Source organism: Xiphophorus hellerii, chromosome 19, assembly GCF_003331165.1.
Source record: "Xiphophorus hellerii strain 12219 chromosome 19, Xiphophorus_hellerii-4.1, whole genome shotgun sequence".
NCBI classification, from domain to species: Eukaryota; Metazoa; Chordata; class Actinopteri; order Cyprinodontiformes; family Poeciliidae; genus Xiphophorus; species Xiphophorus hellerii.
The window spans coordinates 12,585,959-12,607,116 of NC_045690.1; the positions used below are offsets into that span (position 1 = coordinate 12,585,959).

At 36.3% G+C, this 21,158-nt stretch overlaps 4 protein-coding genes across 10 annotated transcripts; 3 read left to right on the forward strand and 1 right to left on the reverse strand.

The window, feature by feature from the left end:
• The first annotated feature begins 359 nt into the window (after positions 1-359).
• noxred1 (NADP-dependent oxidoreductase domain containing 1) lies at positions 360-2,757 on the forward strand. Its single transcript, XM_032547804.1, has 3 exons — positions 360-629; positions 1,288-1,463; positions 2,380-2,757. Exons 1-3 carry the CDS (start codon positions 472-474, stop codon positions 2,610-2,612), a joined length of 567 nt encoding a protein of 188 aa, XP_032403695.1. The 5' UTR covers positions 360-471; the 3' UTR covers positions 2,613-2,757.
• A 2,305-nt stretch (positions 2,758-5,062) lies between these two features.
• Positions 5,063-10,669, forward strand: tmed8 (transmembrane p24 trafficking protein 8). 5 transcript variants are annotated; one of them, XM_032547800.1, is made up of 6 exons: positions 5,063-5,217; positions 5,390-5,612; positions 5,708-5,792; positions 5,886-5,979; positions 7,517-7,816; positions 9,438-10,669. In XM_032547800.1, exons 2-6 carry the CDS (start codon positions 5,494-5,496, stop codon positions 9,653-9,655), a joined length of 816 nt encoding a protein of 271 aa, XP_032403691.1. In that variant the 5' UTR covers positions 5,063-5,217; positions 5,390-5,493; the 3' UTR covers positions 9,656-10,669. The 5 variants fall into 5 exon arrangements, with proteins under 5 accessions (XP_032403691.1, XP_032403692.1, XP_032403694.1 ...); XM_032547801.1 differs by having other exon boundaries at positions 5,443-5,612; XM_032547803.1 differs by having other exon boundaries at positions 5,501-5,612.
• A 982-nt stretch (positions 10,670-11,651) lies between these two features.
• Positions 11,652-17,567, forward strand: LOC116709568 (acyl-CoA-binding domain-containing protein 5). 2 transcript variants are annotated; one of them, XM_032548195.1, is made up of 12 exons: positions 11,652-11,927; positions 12,007-12,177; positions 12,250-12,355; positions 12,958-13,071; positions 13,728-13,905; positions 13,980-14,108; positions 15,373-15,605; positions 16,199-16,392; positions 16,477-16,568; positions 16,651-16,705; positions 16,864-16,961; positions 17,074-17,567. In XM_032548195.1, the coding sequence occupies exons 1-12, from the start codon at positions 11,866-11,868 to the stop codon at positions 17,271-17,273; spliced, it is 1,632 nt and encodes a 543-aa protein (XP_032404086.1). In that variant the 5' UTR covers positions 11,652-11,865; the 3' UTR covers positions 17,274-17,567. The 2 variants fall into 2 exon arrangements, with proteins under 2 accessions (XP_032404086.1, XP_032404087.1); XM_032548196.1 differs by having other exon boundaries at positions 11,657-11,927; positions 15,373-15,560.
• Positions 17,549-20,720, reverse strand: gstz1 (glutathione S-transferase zeta 1). Of its 2 annotated transcripts, none has more exons than XM_032548197.1 (9): positions 20,455-20,720; positions 20,058-20,109; positions 19,904-19,971; positions 19,398-19,478; positions 18,450-18,575; positions 18,297-18,372; positions 18,154-18,206; positions 18,015-18,064; positions 17,549-17,720 (listed from the first exon to the last, which is right to left on the reverse strand). In XM_032548197.1, the coding sequence occupies exons 1-9, from the start codon at positions 20,482-20,484 to the stop codon at positions 17,594-17,596; spliced, it is 663 nt and encodes a 220-aa protein (XP_032404088.1). In that variant the 5' UTR covers positions 20,485-20,720; the 3' UTR covers positions 17,549-17,593. The 2 variants fall into 2 exon arrangements, with proteins under 2 accessions (XP_032404088.1, XP_032404089.1); XM_032548198.1 differs by lacking the exon at positions 20,455-20,720 and adding an exon at positions 20,204-20,426.
• Between the last annotated feature and the right edge of the window lie 438 nt (positions 20,721-21,158).

Sequence of the window (21,158 nt, forward strand, 5' to 3'; positions counted from 1 at the left end):
GTGCAGGAGAGACGGGTGGACTTTTATTTTACTGTCAGTCCTGCACTTTATATTTTATATTTAGATTTATATTCATATTTTATACTGTATTTTATTTTACTCACAACATTGGAACCTCAAACATTGTCCTGAGCCGTATGCAACGAAATTTCGTTCTGTATACACCCTGTGCATTGAAAATGACAACAAAGTCAGTCGAAGTCGAAGTCTAAGGAACAATTGTGCAACTGTGAGATGCGTTGAGGCCATTACCAGGGTACTTAAGGGTACTTAAGGGTACTTAGGCCATTTGGCCATCTCTAGACTGAATAGGAGTGTTGTCCACGTGGACTACCTTCGGCCTTTCTAAAAAATGTAAAAAATGTGTTAGAACACCTTCAAATCCGAAGTTGGTGTTACTATGACAACACAATGCCGCTTTTTTTGTAGACAAGTCAACCCTATTAACAATCTCACATCAACTTACAGGGTATGACGGACATTTGTTCTGGTTTGACTATTTTGTCGTTTGAGGCAGAACTGACTGTTGATGAGAAGAAGCTAATTTACCTTCGTGCGCGCTACGCCGGACTGACGTTTTGCGGGTGCGCGCACGCAGTTTTTGTTTGCGAGTTGGTGCACTCGTTAAAGTAAGTTGCCTACTTAAACCGTGTCCAGTCGTTAGTGTATGAAAATGTTAAATATACAGCTTAAATTTATCACAGGCGGATAATGAAGTATGGACTTCGGCTTAGTTCTAAAGTTTTTTTAAAGCACCAGAATCATTCAGGTTAGCTAGCATTAGTAAACAGTGACAAGAAGAGTAAACACTAGCAGATTTGGACAGAAACTGAAGTTGTTAAGTTGAATTGAGGACAATCCCCATTCAGAAATCTACCTGATATGAATTATTTATGAAATAATTATTATTTGTATTAATACAGCATGCACTAAGTGCATACTGCCGCTTACTGCAGCATGCACTAAGTGCATACTGTATTGTGCTTGTATCACCAGGTTTCCTTTTGTATAGTGTCTCTGCCTTTTTCTGAAGCTTTACTGGATGAGATCAAAAGAAATCTGATCAGTTGTGTTAGGCCTTATGTGATGTTACCAGAAACATTTTTTTTTATCCTAAATTAAGAAAAATTTTACCACAAAATACATCTAAAAATGGATCCCAAGATGTTCTACACTTGTTTATGTCTCAAGTGAGACTGGCTGATTTTAGCGAAAACTCTGACCTAACTTAATAACTTAAACATTTTGTGCTTCACATAAACAATAAGGTTGCTGTGATGTTTCCAGATGCATCATAAAAAGGAGGACTGCTGCCAAGGAGTTATATGCACCCAAAAGGCATGGTGAACTCTCTGTGGGGATACTTGGTCTGGGTAACCTGGGGAAACAGCTGCTACTCTGCCTCCTTAAAAAGACCACCATCAAACCCACACAGATTAAGATCTCCACCAGAAACCCAGCAGGTATGGTGACTCCAAAGTAAATCTGTTGCTCTTCCTGCAAAAATGAATGACTTCATCTTTTATTCTTGACCAATTTAGCCTGAAAAACAAGGATGGAAGAAAAGATGACCCATAACTGCATACATACCTCTTTTTGTATTTGTGTTTAAACAACATACATTTCTTAACCCAAATGTCTTTCTCCTTCAACACTACAGTTACCCAGATGATCACTAAAGTTGATTTAATCTTTTTTAAAACAGCAGTAAGTCTCAGGACGTTAAAGGAATTGTGCTTCAAAATGGTCTCAACTTGATGTCACAAAAGCACATAATATTGCTGGGTGCTAAATTGTTGAAATTGTTTATTGCAATTAAACAATTACGTTGTTTTGAAACAATTTTCAAATTACATAATGATAATGGCATAGCAATGCAAGTACACCCTCTCAAAGATAAATAAACTTAATTTCCAATGAACATTTAATACTGGAGCTGGAAGATATTTTAAATATCCATAATAAATAAACAGACAACCCATAAAAAGTACACTAAAGTCTGTATAAACAAAACGGTCCTTCAAAAAATGGGGGTATTTGACACTAATGACTGAAGCCTTTTCACAATAAAGTCTGTGGCTATGTTTGTTTTTTATGCAAACATAATTTTTTTATTTGGTTTGTTTCATCCTGCCATTAATTGCTGAATGGTTTTGGCAGCATAATGTTATGATGTGGCTTTTCTTGTTCACACATGCTCTCCTTCAAATCTGACTGAGCTAAGCTGGTAGGTACACATAATCATATAAAATACAAATTTGTGGTTCTGACATGACAGAGGATAAAAAAAGTTGTAGTGGTACAAAGTTTTATTTATTTCACTACAAATTCGGCTCACTTCTTTTTCTACCAGCAGTGTAACGACTGTGTGTGTTTCAGAGGAGTGTGTCCCGCCAGGAGTCGAGTGCTTCTTTGACAATCGTTGTCTGGCAGCCTGGGCGGATGTTTTGTTCCTCTGCTGTTTGCCTTCTCACCTTGACAGAATCTGTGCTGATCTCCATTCTCATCTGCAAAAGCACTGCCTTGTCTACAGTTTCATCACAGCTGTGCCTGTCAACCGGTACACCCGCACCTATGCAGGCTGGCAACGTGCTGTTTTGATGCAGACGTGATTAATCTCTCACTCTGAATTTTTTATCTCAGTCTAGCTGAATGTCTTGGCCACAGCTTTGTTCTGAAACCACAGTATCAGGTGGAAGCATGCGACACCTCAGACCTGTGGCTGTCCTGCTCCCGTGTGTCCGAAGCTTTGTCAGATCCATCACTGATAGAGGCATCATGTCCTTTAGCTATGAAAGGTTGGTGAGAACTCTTTGAAGTTGAATATTAATTTTCACAAAGTTGTTTTTCTACTAAATTATGGTGATTTTAAACTGCAGGTGGCATCACTCTAGGCCTGAATTGGGTATGTGGAGTGTTGTACAGCCTGTTAAACATCTGCACCAACGTCTGTCTGGGATCCAGTGAGGCTCTTTCTCTAATTAACAGCATATTTGCAGAGAATTGTGTGAACAACGAGCCTTTAAATGTAGAGAGTTTCATCGCTTCCACATCTTCTCTCCATCCAAATGAGTGAGTTAGTGAAGGATGCGGTATTGCATTTAACCTTTTGCTACATGAACAATTACAGTACAAAGAAATATAAAAAGAAGAAACTAATTAACAAAGGGGAATATCTTTTTCTTTACTCAACAAAGGTCTTTTCCCTGGATTTCTCTCGTTGACGCCCAAACCAAGAAGACACCACTGCTGCGCTTAGTAAAGAACAGCAAACCAGTTCAAGAAAACATCTGTACAACATACAAATCATACCTGAAAAACACAATAAAATGACAACATTACATCCCAATATGGAGAACATGTCAATATCTAACAGATAGTTTAGAATAACATTTTCTTATTGCATTCCGTAAAACTTGATGTAGCTTTTTCTGGTATTTAATTTGTCCCAATGAGTTTTGTTATAAAATTAAATAGCATATAGCAAATTATGTGATATATTTGAAAGCTATAAAGGAGGATTTTGTTTCTTAAAGCATCACTTGATTTAAATTTTTTAAATATATTCAACATTTCTTATTTTAGTTGTAATACTTGTATACGTAAGAATGTAAAAACTACGACTGGTTTTATATGCCATGTTAGTACTTTTATAATGATTTTTGCTTGTGCTTATTATTCCTTTTTTATTATGTCACAGCCAACATTTCCTTTATTTTTAAGCCATTCACTGTCAATAATAGCGCTTGTCTTGTAGTGTCTTGCTGCATTTGTACCCTAGTGGATTGAAACATTGAAATTCCAGTAAATTTGTTCTCACCATCTATTTAGAATTAAAGTTGAGGATGAGGTAATTTCTAACAACTGTGACCAGCAGCAACAAAAATTACTAACAAAGATGTGCATTTTTTGTAGATGTTTAAAATGTAAAAACAGTACAGAACACAGATTTTTGCTTTTTTTTTTTCTTTTATTCAAGGTGTAAAATACATATTTCACTTGCAACATAAAGCTGTTAAAGATGTAAAATCAATCATTTGATTAAAAGAACAAAGTAATTTTCTTTGAAATTGATCGAGTGGTGGATAGTTACTACTGAGCTACATTTGCATTAACATTTAGGGAAAAAATACTTTTAGGAGTAGTTTTATTGCACCATAATATTTACTTTTACATGAATAAAATTATTTAATATTGCTACTATTACTTCAGTAATAGATACTCTTCTCGTCATTAATACCTTAAATGAATGAAGAACAATAATGTTGAAACCAAAATTGCATTTTTGGGGTACTCTACCCACCTCTGTAAATATTTTTGCATTAGCTATCAGTATTCACCATAAAAAAAGAAAGAAAAAAACGTGTTAAAATTTATCCCTAAAATCACGAAATTATTTTTTGCCATTCAGTGTAAAATGCTTCTGGCTTTTGAAGCTGTATTTTCAACTTTTTTACAAAAAAAAAAATAAAAATCAGATTTCCTTTTTGTTACCATGAACAACGTGTTTCCAGAGGTGAGTAAATAGCAAGTATAAAGTGATAAATTGCCGTCCAGGAAATTACTCAAGTAGGAGTAAAATATTATTTGGCAGAAAAGCTTAAATTCTGAGTAGCTCGTATTAACATCCTTAATTAATATTTAGAAATGATATTATCAGACAGACTAAAAATTCTGTGCAAATGCTGGTATTTTTGAAACTAAAATGAAAAAAGTGACATGACTACAAAATAAAAAAATAAGTAGAAGAAACCCTTTTTCCAACAATATTTTCTGTCTTGTGCATTTTTTGTTAAAAAAAACGCTTGTTCTTCAGTCAGTGAAGTTTCTTGCTTTGACTATCTAAAGATCTTACTCAAGAGTAGCATATGGAGATTTTAAAAAAAAAGTAACAATTACAAAGGAAAACTACTCTTAAAGTAATTTTTTTTCAAAAAGTTACTCACGTAAATGTAGCTAGTTTCCATTCACTTCTGCATGTTTCCTCTCTGCTGCAGCAGAAGAGTCCTTGCTTCTTCGTCTATATATTCGTATATTTCCGTCAACGCTCGGAAAAAGACGGAAGTCAGATTTTCGCGTCGGTCTTTTTTTTCCCTGAGAAGAAGGAGCACCGCTGTGTGGATAGTCGTCACATGATTGAAGGGGTATGGAAGTACATTTTTAATGGCCTGAGCTGGATTTGAGTACATTAAATCGGACTGTCAGTCTTACGTTGTGGTAAGTAAAGGTCGGCTTCACTTTCACTGCTCTCCGTGTAGCTAATGGCTAGCCAGATGTGAGCTAAAGGAAGAGAAAACAAGTAAAGGAAAGCCTGAACCGAGACGTAGAAAGATTACTCTTCGCTTTAGTTGTGGTTAGTAGATTGATTTCTTGTTTGCTTTGGTTCCAGCCTGTGTAAAGAGGCTAACTTGTCTCTCCCTCCTCCCCTGTGCTGGCTCTGAGGGGCGGTCTCTCCTCTCTTCCAGCCCCGCAGTCAGAGGTATTTGTCTTGTCATGACAGCCATGGCGAGATTAGAAGCTGCATCTGAGCTCCAGTCTCGGCTGTCATCCTTGTCCTTTTCATCCTTCCCCGGAGTTACCTCCCATCATTGCGACAGCGAACCGCCGGGCAGGTAACCTGTTGCTCAGAGCTGCTCATGTGTTTTCATCTTTGACTCGGTCGTTTTTTCCCCCCTTCCTGTTCTTACTGTAAATCTCTTTACTCCAGTCTGCAGAGTACAAATCTGACGGAGAGCTTCACCCAATCCAGCAATCAAGGCAACATGAATGAGACCCAGGAGGATTTGGCTAAGGCATGCTGCAGAGCTCTCAAAACGTAACAGTAACCTGGAAGTTGAATGTTATTTATTTTTGCTATAATGTGCCATATGCATGTACACTTTCAGGGTAATGAAGAGGCTCCTGCAGAGCTGGCCCTGGGGGAAGGAGGCGAGGAGAACAACAGTGCTGGGACCTGTCAGCTCTCTGCTGAAATCAAAGGTGAGAACCTGCTGAGTGTACTGACATGGGTGACGCCTTGTTTATTACAGAACTGATTTCCAATCTGCTTTTGTAAAGCTTTAACCTGCTAATACCAGTTTCTCCCTAAGATTTTCAACCTCGACTTTCCAAAGAGCCATTTTTGGAAAGTCAAGCAAAATAAATAAGCAAAATAAGCAAAATAAAAGTTGCTTAGAGCTGCAAATGTTACAAGATAGCATTTAAATTATTCTTTAGGGAATTTGTTGCAATTTTAAAAATCAAGCTAAGCACCATTTTATTTCTATTTTGGTTTTAAATGAAAGAGAAACATAAAACTTTTACAAACAGTGGACATATACATTTTCTTATATAGGATGCCATGGGAAATTATGTAAAAACACAATGAAATGGGTTTAACAAGGATAGCTGGTACTTTTAATGCTTTTTGTGGAAATTCAATGTATAACAAATTGATAAAATATGCATTTGTTATTGCATCTATAAAAAATAATGTAAATCATTCAGCCTTCCTGTTGTGCACTATACGTCCTGCTCTCTCTCTCTCTTGCAGCCTAAATGAACCTCAGACATATTACGTCAAATAAGCCTGTCACAATAAGCAATAAATCAATTAATTACATTATAAATTAAAATTTCCATTTGGACAACAATCATTAAAAAGATGCTTTCCTGTAATATTGTTGAAATATTGCTGAAACTTAGACATTTTGAACAATGTCTAATGCAGTGTCAATGCGAACATTTGACACCCAATATGAAGTGGTTAGTTTTACAAAAGACCCAAATGCCACTTTTGCCCATTTAAGCTGAATGATTGATAATTTTTTTAATGTAATTTTGGTTACAGAAACTTCATAATCAATTTTAATTATTTAGTTTATTTATTTTGGATATTTAAAATGTCTTCCATTTTAAATACCTGTTAAATGTTTTTTGATCTTTGAGAGGTCATACTTCCATTAATGACATTATTATTATATTAATTGAAAATGGTCTCAAAATGACAATATTATTGTTAATTGCAATAATTTTTGGGACAATTTACTGTCCAGCTAAATTTGTTATTGTGACAGACCTACCGACATGTCATAGAATCTGTCTATTCTTCCTGACTTGAATTTAAAAATCTTACTGAGAAAGAAAATTGCTAAATGTTAGCTCTTTTCCCCTCTGTTACAACATCCACACTGAAGAGTGTTCTTGTATATGCTGAAATTGACTCTAGATCAATTCATCCATCTCCTTAGCATTCTCCTTATATGACAACCAAAATTAGTTGAAAAGCACAACAATAGAAAAGTAATAACTGGATTTATGCTTTCCCAAAGAAAATACTGTCTCCTTTATCAACTTTTATGGTTCTTCTGATTATAATTTTAAACATCTCACTGATACTGAGTACCTGATACTTCTTCCTAGAGTAATTTGTTTCGTTTTAATTATAAATGTCTCTAAATGGGCAATGCGTAGTGAGCCATATGCTTTAAAAACACCAAATTTACTCTCCTGAAACTGATGTTTCTTCTCCACCCAGAGGCAGCCCAGATGCCAACTCTGCCGCCTCCAACAACTTGGACATCTGCTGCAGTGAAGGAGCTGAAGGCAAAGCTTCGAACTGAGAAGGACAGCGTTGTGACAGTGTACCGAGGAGACATCATGACGGTCCACGTCCCCACCGTCCCCGAGGCCAAAAAAGTGTGCTGGGAGTTTGCCACAGATGGTTTTGACATTGGCTTTGGCATATATTTTGACTGGACCCCTGTGACGAGCAGGTCTATCACGGTGCACATCAGCGAGTCGAGCGATGACGAAGATGAAGAGGAAGAGCTAGAAGGTGAGCTTGCACCCAAAAGTCTAGATCTATTTGTTTCTATGGGATAACATAGGATTAAATATATAAAGCCATAACTATTATTACTATTACAAGTTTGAGAATCATCTATTGTTCAAGCCTTCTAACAATAGATGAGACACAGAAGAGTTAGAGAACTTATTACGACCAGCAATGTAAGCTCAGTACAGCCACATTAAAACGAACTAATTTATGTTCATGATTCCTCTCTAAAGCATTCTGAACTGAGTTCATATTTCCTACCAGTTCTCACCCATTTATCGTTAAATAAAGTTGAAGAAATAAATGTAGGTCATGTTATTCAGCAATTAGCATCCAAAGTTTTGACTAAAACTTTTAAGCCATGTTGGTAATTGCGAATACTTTTAAAGCACTACAGGATTAGTGTTCCATAAAACCCTAATGATGTTGAGGCAAATTAGCTAGCAAAATGTTCCACTGCATATTTTTAATACAGCATTTGTGCTGTTATTCAGCTATGCTTGCCTGTTTGATGGACTGAGAGAAAAATTAGAAGCTGGAGAAGATGCAGCTGCATCTTCTCCAGCACATTAACAATAAAACCGGGGTGCAAAACAAACAACAAAAAAACCCAAATTAAAATACCCTGTTTAATTTAGTGGTTCAGATGGTTAGCTTATTAATCCTCTGTTGATACTCTTAGATTTGAAGCAAAGCTGAAAGTATTATTGTGTAGCTTAAGTGCAAAGACTTTGTGGTTTGCAGCATTTGAACTATGCCTGTGCTGCCTCCGTTAGTGCATATACACAAGCATTCAGTCTTTGTTTTGAAGGTGAAAAGCAGTTGCTATTGGCTAATTTCTGCATAAAAATTTGCTGATAGTTACAGATTTTGCCAGGGAAGAGTCTTTCCCTGACAAACCCTGACTCTCCAACTTAGGTGTGTCATGTGAAAAACTTTTCTTTCTGTCCAAAAATTACAAAATATTGAGCTCCACAACACCGATTGCAACTGATATCATCATTGCAGTATTTTACAAAAATATCCGACGGCTTTAATAACTTTGAAATATGAAAAATTATTCCAACTCTTGTGAAAAGAATGAATCATCAGATTTTCAAGTTAGAATAATGTTATTATGACGATGTGTGTTTATTGTTGTTTTTATGCTGAAGTACAGACTTTGGCAAAAAATCTATAATAAACAGTAAATTTAGAAATTTTCATCTAAGTAGTGTTACTTTGCAAACCATTTAAAAAGGTTCACTTTCTGGATTTTGTTTTTAGTTAAACACAAGCATAAGAGGCTGATAGTTACGGATTTTGTCAGGGTGTCGTTTCCAATTTTATATATAAAACAAGTCTTTGTTTCCATGCTATGACTATGATTTTTTTCCAGTCAGAAATATTTAAAACGCCATGATTTATATTTTTTGTGAGCAAGGAAAACATGTCGGTGCTCAGCAATAGCGGTTCCTTTCTAGATAATCAGAAAGTGTATTAGAAAAATTCTTATTAGTCTTGAAACACAAGTTTGTTGTTTTTTTTTTTTTTTCTTTTACGTTGTTGATACTGGCAACAAGCTGTTTCCCAAGTGTGAGGCAGGATGTTGACATTTTGGTTTACATGGTGTGTGTGGCAGGGCCTCTCAGCAATGACGACGTCGAGAAAGGCTCCAAAAGCCAGACCAACTCGAACCTGGCTGAAATACTGCCTGTGTACCGCCAGGACAGCCACCTGTCTGTCCAGGGCGGGAGCCACGACTTCCCAGGTGAAGGCACGTACCTCCTAAAGTTTGACAACTCCTACTCCCTTTGGAGGAACAAAACTCTCTACTACAGGGTGTATTACAGTGCCTGAGACGCCAGTTCTGTTGCTCACGAATGTATAAATTACTGAATATTACTCCTAAGAACAATGAACTATTTTCTTTGATTTCAGACATGGAATAAACAAAGATATATAATTTAAGAAATAAATGCAGGCACATCAATTTTATATTTGCTTGTCAGATTAAATGGGTTTCAGTGCATCATGTGTGTCAGTGTCCCGTTTGAATATAATCAGAGAAGCCTTGTGTTTGTCATGTGCCATATCCCCTCTGTGCTGTTTGGTCAAGTGCCCGTCATAAACCGCATATTGTCTTTACCTGTTACATTTCTATGGTAGCAGCAATCAGGGAGAACCTGCACAGTGTGTGTTTCTCCAGGCCACGTCCTTAATCAGCAGTGCTCTGAAGAAATTATTTTCACATGTGCGTCTTTATGTATGCACCATTTTGGTTTTTCTTTTTCTCTATTGCATCGTTGTTTGTTGTGATAATCATTCAGCTTTGTTGTGTAACTTATATTTTTTTTTATTGTTGAATCTAATCATCTGAAAATTTAGGACTTAATATGCGTTCTCTACTGGTTCAGTGGGTGTGTTGAAGGAAGATTTTAGGTTGTAGTACTGAAGTTACAGTTTTTATGGCGCATATAAAAGCCCTCATCAAATAACGCTCTAGATCCAATATTTACCTTTGCTTTGCCAGTGTTTTAATTAGCTGTTTTAAACGTAGAGGTCAGTTGCAGTGTTTCATCCACATGTGTTTTTTAAGTGAAGATCACTGCTTATTTTTTGATGTTCTTCGTGTGTTGGACCACCTTTTTCTTGTAAAGCTGACACTTTATCAGCTTTACAAGCTGATAAAGTGTCATATTTCCAAAGAAGTCACATGCGCATATTTCCAAAGAAGTCACAGATTTGGCTGCTAATGTCGTATGCAATGTAAAGCAACTGTTTTCAAGCTGTTTCCTGTCCCATACCTTCACTTTAAAGTATACTATTTGTTCCTGAAATTTATATTCCACAATAAAGAGAAGATTGTCTAGTTGTCTGTGTCATTAATTGGATGGAAGGGGAGATATAAAAGTAGGTGTAGGTTCCAAAACAATTACCCTGTAAATACGCTCGTTTAGTTTGCTGCATTTTATACCAGTCTCTCAGCAGAGCCAGGATTAGCAAGTACCTCAGTATGTTCCCTTGTGATTCTATTAAATTGCAGCATTAGGGGATTGATGTAATTGTTACAGAGGTGCTGATGTAACCTGGTTTTATTTTAAGAGCTCCCGGAAGGCCAGCCACAGTCCTACAGTAACGTAGCTTCTAAAAGGCAGCAAGACAACAACGTTTTAGTTCCCTTTATGTGGCAAAACTCCCCTGCAAAATGTTTCGATGAATTATGATTTTAATACTCGAGGGGAGAAAGCTAGAGTAGTGCTGCATTATGAAAGCCTCTTTTCACAGTGTTTTGACATGGTTCAAAGCAGTGACATAGAAAAACAACATCTTCAACTTCTTGAACATGATAGAAAATGAAAATATATTTGCTTTTTCAGGTTTTTTTCAGTTGCTTTTTCTCATCACATTTAATGTTTAAGATTATCAGGTTTTTAAACAACAAAGACAACTTGAGTAAATACAAAATTCAGTTTTTAAATTATGATTTCACTTATTAAAGATGAAAAAAAAATATCTAAATTAATATGTCCCTGTCATAGATTAACTGTGATTAACCACATTTTCTAGCACTATTTTGAAAGAATTTTCATACTTTCACTCATATTTAGCAAAATCTCGCAGTCAACATTTCAATAAATGTAGTGGATCTTATATAATCTAAAACTTGTAGACTAAAAATATAAATATATATAAAAAATAATATGCATTATCTGTTTTATTTATTGACTTGGTTGCATTTTCCCTTTATTAGGTTATAAAATGTTAAGATATTGTTCTTTTTCCAAAATTTTCGTTTTCGAGCTTCTCTTACATGTCGTTTTTAACCTAATTTTTCTTACTTATTTTGCTCTACGATTTACGTGCGATTATGCGACGTGATTATGGGTGATTTGTCTCTATTGCGTCTCCATCAGCCTTGGAAAACTACAATATAAACAATCTTCGCACGCGGGCTGACTTTGGATTGATTGATCTTCAGTCCCACGTGCGTTTCTTGTCGAGACGCCGCAGCGGCGCAGCTCCCAGTTTCACCTGCGCTGTTTAAACTTTAATAGCGTCCAGGCAAAATGGAGAAACTGAATTTTTATGTTGTTTGGTCCCTGCGTGACACTCCTCGACAGTTTAGTTGGTATGTATTTCGTTTTTTAAGCTAGCACTGGGAGGTTTTACCTGTCGAGCATTCAAATTCAATGTGTACGTATCCGCAGCAAATCTAACAGAAGGCGCTTCCAAGTCCACGTTCCGCTGCCTCTCCCCAAACAGCTGGTCATCTTCGGATTTGGAGACTGGTCGTGCAAAGACACAGCATTGTCTGCGGATGTGGTGGTCAGTGAGGACGTCCAGCCACAGAACATAGGGACTCTGTCCTCACAGATAAAGTACAGTGGATGAAAATATGAAATTAATGGTTTCTGGGGTGGAAATGCTCAGTACGTCTCCTTTCATCTCAGGTGTTTGACCTGGGAAGGTGACTGGAGTGATGACGTCATCACAGTGTCTGAAGAGAGAGGCAGGAGAGGAATGTATGGGAAGATTGTGTTGAAGGCCTGCAGAGAGGTATGAGAGCCTCATTTATCAGGAAAGCAGTGTGGGGTTCCATCTACCCTTACAAAGATATTTCTAGCACATTTAGAACCAAGTGAAGCAGAGATTTGAATAAAACTTGTAGTGGAAAGCTGTACAAATGTTTCAAACCATCATTTGGAGTTCAAAAGCCTCATAAATGGCTTTATAATGCTTTCCAAATGGCAAGACTTTGTCATATTCTTTTGTTTTCTCTTTTGATTGAAGGAATTATGTTTTTTTCATTTCATGTTGTTGGACCATTTATGTAATTTGTTGATTCTACAATTTATACCCTATGCAAATTACCTGCCCAAAAAGTGGAAGTTGTAAAGTTTGTTTAAAATAACAAAACAGTACACCCTTGACTAAATAATTAGAATGACAGGTCAGAATTTTATTCTGATTTGTTTTGATCATTTTTAATCCTACAGTAAAAAAAAACATACCAATGAAAAAAATACAAAACTAATACAGGATAAACATTTAAATTCCTGAGAATGCCAAGAACACAAAGTGTAGACCGACACTGTAGATCAGATTGTGGGGGTTTAATGTTGAGCAGGAGTGATTGTGTGTTGTTTCTCTTGCCACAGGATAACACCAGTGTCAGCAGCACCCCTTTGGCCCAGAGGAAACTCCAGATCTCAGGACCATGCAGTGTGGCTGATCTCTCCAGCTCAATAAAGGAAACTCTTGAAACTGAAACGGTGAGACAACTTTACCTCTCTTTCAGCGGTGGGCGATTTTGGTTTAAAAATAAAATCAGTTTTTGGTTAGACCAGCTGTGAATCTGAGTTTAATGACATTTTTTTTTTTTTTTTTCTTGTTTCAAAAAGTGGCTTTTATCTCAATCATCTCTTCTGGGAGTTGTGAAATTGAGTATGAAGTCCAGAAGAGGATTGTAATAGTAAAGAAAAATGCAATTTTACCAGAAAAAAAATCTTAAAATTAATTAAAAAAAAAAAAGAAGTATCTTTTTAATTGGAAAAAAGGTTGTCAAACAAGATGGCTGCCCTTGGTGTGCTGACACCACTCTGAACTACAGAAACTTGAGTGTATTGGTGGGGAAAATAAATCCAGATAATCCAAAAATGTAATTTTAAAAAATTCAATTAATTGCCCAGCCCTACTGTCTTTATTATAAATGTGTCACAGTTGTTAATCTCATCCAAAATTTTAGCAGATAATCTCAGAATCCTCACACATGAGCCACAGTGTTTGCTATTCTAAGTTCCCAGTGATTAAAGTTGAGACCAGTGACTTTCCTCACCCTGCAGCTCGGCCTCTGGTAAGTGTGTTGGTGTTATTACTGTTAATATCCAAATAAATGTAATGTCTGGAATGTGCTCTGTGCAACTGAAAGGATAAGACACCAACGCGTACTGTCAATAATCGGAGAGCCCGCCCGACGTGGACCTCAGATGAAACAGACAGTCTCACAGAGGACACGGACAAAACTCCCACTTCCAAAAGGACGAAACTGTGCAGCATTAGCATCCGGGAGAAACTAACCGAGCAGATTAAAAACGAAAGCAGGGAAGGTGAGAATAACAAACCTTACCTGTGAAGTCACAACTGTGTGCACAGAAACTGTGTTCATGGAAGCTGTGATTAGTTTCAGCATGTCCATCAAAGCGCTGGAGCCACACTCTGTGTCTGAGTGACCCAGATACGGCTGTCCTGATTGGAGGGGAAACTTCGAATCAGAACTACTGTGAGGATTCGCTGTGGAAGCTTGAGTTGGGTCAGTGGAGTTTGCTGATGTGCAGAAACTTGAAAAATTATTCATATTTTTTAATGTTACAACTACAAACTGCAAAGTACATGGTTTGTACTTTGCAGTTGTATGATAGACCATGTTGTCTATCATACAACATGGTCTATCATGTTGTATGATAGACCAACACCAAATAGTGTATTGTGGGGAGTTTGAAGGATGCTGACAAGCTTTAATTAAAAAAGGTTATTATGTATTAAATTCAGCTCTCTCAGTTAATAATTTGCTCAGTCACCATTCAATGCAGTTAAAGCTGCAGCCTTTTGGGGTATTTCCTTACTCACTTCCAGCTTTTCACATCTACAAATAGGCCTGTCACAATAACAGATGTTGCTTAACTGTTGCTATAAACTATAATATTCTTGTTTTGAGATTATTTTCAAGTAATATCTTGCATAATAATGGAAAAACACCTTCTGAAAGGCCAATAAACTTTTTAATTTTGTAAAGAACATTCCATACTGGAACTGAAAGACATTTCCAAAATCCAAAATGAGTATTTTGTATATTTATTGTTTTTGGAATTTAAAATATCCAAAAACAATAAATAAAATGAAAATAACAAACCATAATAACGGAGAATAAACTGGATTAGATTTTTTTCTGTAAACAAAATTGCTCTTCAAAAAAAACCCCATCAGAATGGAAATTATTGAGCTCATTGTAATTTATCATCTGATTATGAGCAACAGGCTCATCTGGAGATTATCAATATGGCCACACATATTTTGCAAAATTAAGTCATTTTGGCTGAACAAAGGGGATATCTACAGATCAATTTCCAAGACTTAAGTTTGATATACAGTATTTCTGAACTTTGAATTGGCCATTCTCAAACATGAATATGCTTTTATCCATCATAGCTCTGGCTGTATATTTGGGGATGTCCTGCAGCGACTTTTACACTTGTGTCAAGTCTTTCATAGCTTCTGGATTTCCATTATGGGTGTCGGAGTAAAGGGGACTAACTATAAATGTAAATGATACTTTTTAGATTTTTTTTTTTGTTAAAAAAGAAAACCTGTTTTCCTCTTCAGTAATGGGCAACTTTGTGTTGCTCTATCACATAAACTCTCAACAGAATACATAGAATCTGTTGTGATGTGCAAAATGCTGCATTAATTTAGTATTCCTACAAAATATGTCAGAACGATACATTTTGTAGTGCTAAACCAGAAGTTCCTGAAGGGTTCTTTGTTTTTAATTCGGCATTTTGTTTACATCTGTTCAGACAGTAACTTCTGGTTCCCAATGAACTCGTCTGCTTCTGGACCAGTGCCTCCATGTACCCGAGGACACACAGCGACCTTTGACCAAGACTCTAAGGCAGTCTTTGTGTACGGTGGCCTGAGGGAGAGTCAACGCTACAGCGAGCTGTACATCCTTAATACTCTGACCTGGAAGTGGAGGCTTGTCACTGTAGGTTTGTTCGAGAATCACCGCTCCTGGACGAAGTCCATTCAGGTGTATCATTTAGTACAGACATTTGAGAAAAACAATATATGTTTTTATCCACTTAAGATTTTATATCTTGAAAGTTGGTGTTGTAAGAAAAAAAAAAAACAGTCATCATAAAACATTACTGCTGCTTGACAGTTTTGGTATTGGATGCTTTGACTTTTGTCTATTTTTAATGCCTTCCAGTTTTGTTTGTACTCTCATTGAAAATTTCTCATTGTAGCTTTCTGTTAAACATCTTTGTGCTGAAAAATCTTTAAAGTTGTATAACGTTTGGGTTCATTATAAATCAGTCAGGCCAAACTGTGCTTTAATAATTCATTTTTGTTATTAGATGTATAAAAATATGTAATTCAATATTTTTTTCCAGATGATTGTATAGTTATATCCTGTACTTGATCAGTCTTAATATCTTTACTGTGTTTAGGTTTCATATCAACAGTATTTTTATTTTTGCAAAAAATTAAATGTGTAAAATATTTTCTAAAAAAATGTTGGTTACAAATTTCTCCAGTAATAGTATTGACTGTATGTGATTATTAAAATGTAGTCCCTTACAGAAGTACACTTTTTTTATTTTTATGAATTTCTTTCTCAAGGCAAAAGGGAAAGTGCCGGCTTTATCATACCATTCAGCAGTTTTCTACCAGAAAGAGCTTTTTGTCTTCGGAGGAGTTCAGCCAAGCAATGGACTGGGAGATAAATGCAGCAACGCTCTCTACATCTTCAACCCAGAATATGAGCTCTGGTACCAGCCCATTGTGGAGGGAGACAAGCCTCTGCCTCGCTTTGGGTCAGTCTGCTTTGTAAAATAGAGTGATTTTGATTAATTGTATTTAAAATATTTTGCAATACTAACCCAGGACTTAATGTTCAGGCACTCAGCTACGCTTCTTGGACAGAAACTGGTCATTTTTGGAGGACAAATGACTGCTGCCTACTTAAATGATCTTCATGTTTTAGATCTGGGTAAGCAGCCTGCTTCGATGCAGTCAGTAACATCTTTGAGCCCCAGTCTGCTCTAATGTTTGTGTATTCTCTCTGAGTGAAGGACTGATGGAGTACACAGCTGTGAAATGTGCGAACAGGCCACCATTGCCTCGAGGGTGAGTACAGAACAAATCGACCTCGATAAATGTCATCGATGAAGCCATCTGCTTCCAGAATATATATATTTTTGGTGTCTTAAATCATCCCATCAAACCAAGCTGAAAATAAAATGGTTGAAGATGCAGATGAAACCCTCTTGCATGTAAATGATCAGGTTTCATGCAGCAGCTCCAGTGTTGGGAAACAGGATTTTGATCAGTGGAGGCCGCAGTGCAATTGGACCTCTGCAGGATGTGCATGTCTTCAACACTGGTGAGTGCTGATACTTTGCAATGTGAAAGCCTTTGTAGGAAAATAAAATGATGCTGATTTGTAGTCATTTGTTCAATAAGAAAGATTTTCTGCTTTGTTTCCCCATGTTTAGACACCGGCATGTGGAGCTCAGTGACATGTCCACTGCTTTGCTCTAAACCCTGTGCAGGACACAGCATGATAAATTTACAAACTGAGCAAGGTGAAAACAGAAATATCAAGTGCACAGTGCTGGTCTTTGGTGGGTCTGACTGCTCTGGTTCCTTCTACAACGACACACAAATATTTCGCCTGGAAATCACTGACAAATGATTATATCCATGCAGTCGCAGACAACTGATGTGAAAGAAAAGTGGTTTATTTTGCTTTATTCTGGTTTGAATTATTCATAATGTGACCTCAAATTGTGTACCAGTAATAAGATGTATGCACTAATACCTGAAGTTTTGCACTTTGCATAACAAATCTTAATTTGCATGTTTTGGACATTACAAATTTGTGCGTTATTGTGTGTTGGTAAAACATTTTTACATAATGCTGTGGAATATTTTATGAGTTTCATTGTTTAATGCTGATTAAATAAAAACACTTGTTTAAAGTACTTTATTTAACAGTGCCCCACTGTCATAATTTCATGCTTGAAGATCAGCAGGTGTGTCTGGTTGGCGAGATGGATGGCTCAGTTTGAAAGCTTCAATCTCAACCAAGGTCTCATTCAGCCTTTTGATGGTTGGATACTGGTCTACATCCACTTTAAACCTGCAGAAATTAAAAAACTCGTCATTTTTGTTGAATTAAATGTTTGTGTTCAGCAGGGACTGGATTACTCACAAAGTTCAGCTTTCAGGGGAAATTTATGGAAAGGTAGAAAGCTCACGCTACAAGGATATTATATTATGAAAGTAGGACATTTAATCAGAAGCATGCAATGGATTCTATGGACTTCAGGAAAGCGTCGGTGGCTCGATTCGAGGTAAATTAGTATCTAGCAGCTCATTTTTCACAAAGAAGCAGAGCATCTTAATGTGACTGGTGAAATATTGAAATACTCACCTCTCTGCATTGTAGACTTGTGGGGCTAAACAAATATCTGCCATGGAAATCTAAAATGAAAGTGAAAAACAAAATGTAAATTATTGGCTGTATTTAATCTTTTTTTTTTTCACTTTTGATTTGGTAATCATATTCTTACCTCATTGCCTACACAGTATTTCCCTGCAGTTTGCTTCAGAATTGGTTCTAAAGCTGTAGGAAATCAAAAACTCAAATAAACCCCAATGAAAAAATAATTCAGAATTCTTCATTAGTCAATGACAGTGAAAATCTTCCACAAACCTTGAAAACCACGATTGATGAAGTGTTGCGCCCACAGTAACTTTTCTGCTCCGATCTTCTGGAGTACGGCTAAATTCTGAAATGCATCAAATGTTGCTATAATTTTCTTTTAGGATATTCAAAGTAGAACAGAAATCTTTGTTTTATAGCTACCTGAAGAGGCTGTATCCCAGAGGCGATGAGGTCACTAATCATGCGAACCTGGGCACGTGCCTTCGGGTCTGCAGGAAGAAGACGAGGTCCTGGTCTGGTCTCGTCAATGTACTGGATCACTGCGAGCTACAGGAACAAACCAAGTGTGTTCAGTATTATAAACGTGCTTTAAAAAGTATTCACACCCCTTCAACTTTTTCAAATGTATTTTATTGGGATTTAGTGTCACAAACACAAAACAATTCTCTGGCTTCTGATCCTGTTGACGACTTGCCCCACCGTGATGCTGCAATCATTTTATTTGAAACATACCACACAAGATTAATCAGGATTTATTTGGGAAAATATTTGAGAATCTGTTCTTTTTTCTCTCCACAAATACACAAGCAAATGAGTCTAAATAAGATTTGATATTGGAGCAGAGGTTCATCTTCCAGCAGGGAAACAACCCTGAACATACAGCCAGCGTTACAATGGACTGGTTCAGATTAAAGCATATTTATGTCTTAAAATGGCCTAGTACAAGTTCAACCCTAAATTGAATTTAGAGTCTGACAAGTCTTGGAAAAACGATCTTCACATGTGCCTTTCTGTCTTAGCTAAAGCTATTTAAAAAAATAATCTAAAATTGCAAAATCTTTAGTCTCTAAAAGTGGAACACTGGTTTAAAAAACACTTCATACTGCAACTGCAGTTAAAGATGACTCTTTTAATCCATAAATAAAAATGCATACCTCACTTTTCATATTCTTATTTGTAAAAAAAACAACTCTAAAATCTTAACTTTTCCTTGATCTTTAAACTTATACTGTTTTACCACATAAAATTGCACAGAAATTTGTGGTTGTAAATGTATAAAATAAAAATAAAAAGTTCAAAGGGTGTGAATACATTTGCAATACACTGTAAATACTTGTAGGTTGATATGAATAGAGGGCTGAAACCTACCGACTGACACAGAGTGATGCCATCAATTTCCACTGCAGGAACTTGCTGCATGGGATTCAATGTTTTGTATTGCTCTGTAAGCTGAGGTGGACAAAGATTTGCCATCAGTTAAGCTCAAGTATTGGTTAAATATTTTTTTACGAAATATTTTATAAGTTATTACAAAAGGCAAAACAAGATGAAACCATGAACTGAAAAAGTCTGCTTAAAAGTTGAACCTCCTCCGGTTTCAAAGAAAGAAAGTAACATATCTTTAATAGGTGGATCAGGTCTGCTGGACTGAGCATTATTACAAAGGATTTTATTAACTTTGTCAAAGAAAACCAATCATATTGAGAACCAGACTCTTTGGTCATGTCATGGAATATACTGTATTTCTAAGCTTTGAAAATTACATAATCAAATCTTATTTTGTTGACATAAAAGACAAAGTCTTCCATTTATATCTGCACATTTAGATCCACCCACCCATCCATCCATCAGGAAACAGTGAATGTTTACCGTACCTGCTGACCTCCATCTTTGATTAGATTGACTGCAACCTGGTCATATTCAATGCCCTTAAGAGCAAAAGCTGTGCACAAAAGTTTAATATCATCTTGTTACCATAACAGTGATCTATTAAAGGAAAAACCCGAGTTGTTTTAAGGCAAGACTTACCAATCCGAACCCTCCACGAGCAGGAGCTTCTGAAGTATCCATGAAGAACAGGCTAAAGAGAGGAAAAAAACACAAACATAGGAAGAGCTTTAAATAAGATAGTTTTTTTCTTTTATATCCGTGTAGTTTAGATTTGATTGGATCACCTTGGTTTCGGTTGCCATAGCTCTTTGAATCTAGCAGATGTCTCTAAACTAGAGTAAATCAAGTTTTGCATGTATCTTTTTTCCTCTACAAAATCCCATCCTCCTCCAACAGCCAATAGGATGCATCCCTGAATTCCCTCCTACTTACACTTTGGTCCATGATTTTGCAACATATGGGCTTCCTCTGCTTCACATTAAACACACACACACACTTACACACTCATAGCTAACAGAGAGAAATACTACAATACCTTCATTAGGCAAACTAAGGTCAAGCGCATCTCTGGTGTTATGACGTTTGAAACATCAAAATAAAGTAAACTTGTGGCTTTCAGAGTCGTCTATTTTGTTTTGAGCATTTCGCTCTTAATTCGCATTTCTTAAGCATGTAAGAATAAAAAAATGAAAGCAGAAAAACTGAAGATGTTGAACAAACAGCTGCTTGTAAAATTTAACCCTGTTAATTTCAGCTCAGCTACAGGTTACATAATTTTCCTGGTTTAAAAAATATGGTGGACGAGTCAGCGTCATAGATGTAGAATAAAAGACGCTGCACGAGCGTCCTGTTCACGCGTTTATGTCGCCGCCATGTTGTGACTGGCATTTAGCTGGGGTTAATAAAAAGTTAATTCAGGTAAGAAAGATTCTTTACTTGAATTAAATGATCGTTCAAATAAGGTAATTTTACATTAGGACTAAGAGGAAAACTGAGAGGTAGAAAAAAACAACAATACCTTATATATCTTTTCATTCTCAAGGTGGGATTAAAATCAGTTTAAAACTGGTTTAAAACATTCTAACTATTAAATAGCAGTACTATTTAAAGCTCTATAATTAAAAGATAAACCCTTTCTTATTTTTTTTATCATGACCATTTTTGCTAGCATCCTTTTCAAGAAAATGGTTCTAAAATAATAATACTATGTAATAATCGTACCTAGGCTGTTCACATAAA

Excerpts from the sequence above, each read along its gene's own strand:
- noxred1 (XM_032547804.1), top strand. The coding sequence starts at position 472 with ATGACGGACATTTGTTCTGGTTTGACTATTTTGTCGTTTGAGGCAGAA. Across the intron at positions 630-1,287 it reads GAGTTGGTGCACTCGTTAAA|ATGCATCATAAAAAGGAGGA; the intron begins GTAAGTTGCCTA and ends TGATGTTTCCAG. Across the intron at positions 1,464-2,379 it reads CTCCACCAGAAACCCAGCAG|AGGAGTGTGTCCCGCCAGGA; the intron begins GTATGGTGACTC and ends TGTGTGTTTCAG.
- tmed8 (XM_032547800.1), top strand. The coding sequence starts at position 5,494 with ATGACAGCCATGGCGAGATTAGAAGCTGCATCTGAGCTCCAGTCTCGG. Across the intron at positions 5,613-5,707 it reads GACAGCGAACCGCCGGGCAG|TCTGCAGAGTACAAATCTGA; the intron begins GTAACCTGTTGC and ends TCTTTACTCCAG. Across the intron at positions 7,817-9,437 it reads TGAAGAGGAAGAGCTAGAAG|GGCCTCTCAGCAATGACGAC; the intron begins GTGAGCTTGCAC and ends TGTGTGTGGCAG.
- LOC116709568 (XM_032548195.1), top strand. The coding sequence starts at position 11,866 with ATGGAGAAACTGAATTTTTATGTTGTTTGGTCCCTGCGTGACACTCCT. Across the intron at positions 12,178-12,249 it reads ACTCTGTCCTCACAGATAAA|GTGTTTGACCTGGGAAGGTG; the intron begins GTACAGTGGATG and ends CTTTCATCTCAG. Across the intron at positions 15,606-16,198 it reads CCTGGACGAAGTCCATTCAG|GCAAAAGGGAAAGTGCCGGC; the intron begins GTGTATCATTTA and ends TTCTTTCTCAAG.
- gstz1 (XM_032548197.1), bottom strand. The coding sequence starts at position 20,484 with ATGCGCTTGACCTTAGTTTGCCTAATGAAG. Across the intron at positions 20,110-20,454 it reads CCTTAGTTTGCCTAATGAAG|CCTGTTCTTCATGGATACTT; the intron begins GTATTGTAGTAT and ends TCCTCTCTTTAG. Across the intron at positions 19,479-19,903 it reads TCAAAGATGGAGGTCAGCAG|CTTACAGAGCAATACAAAAC; the intron begins GTACGGTAAACA and ends TGTCCACCTCAG.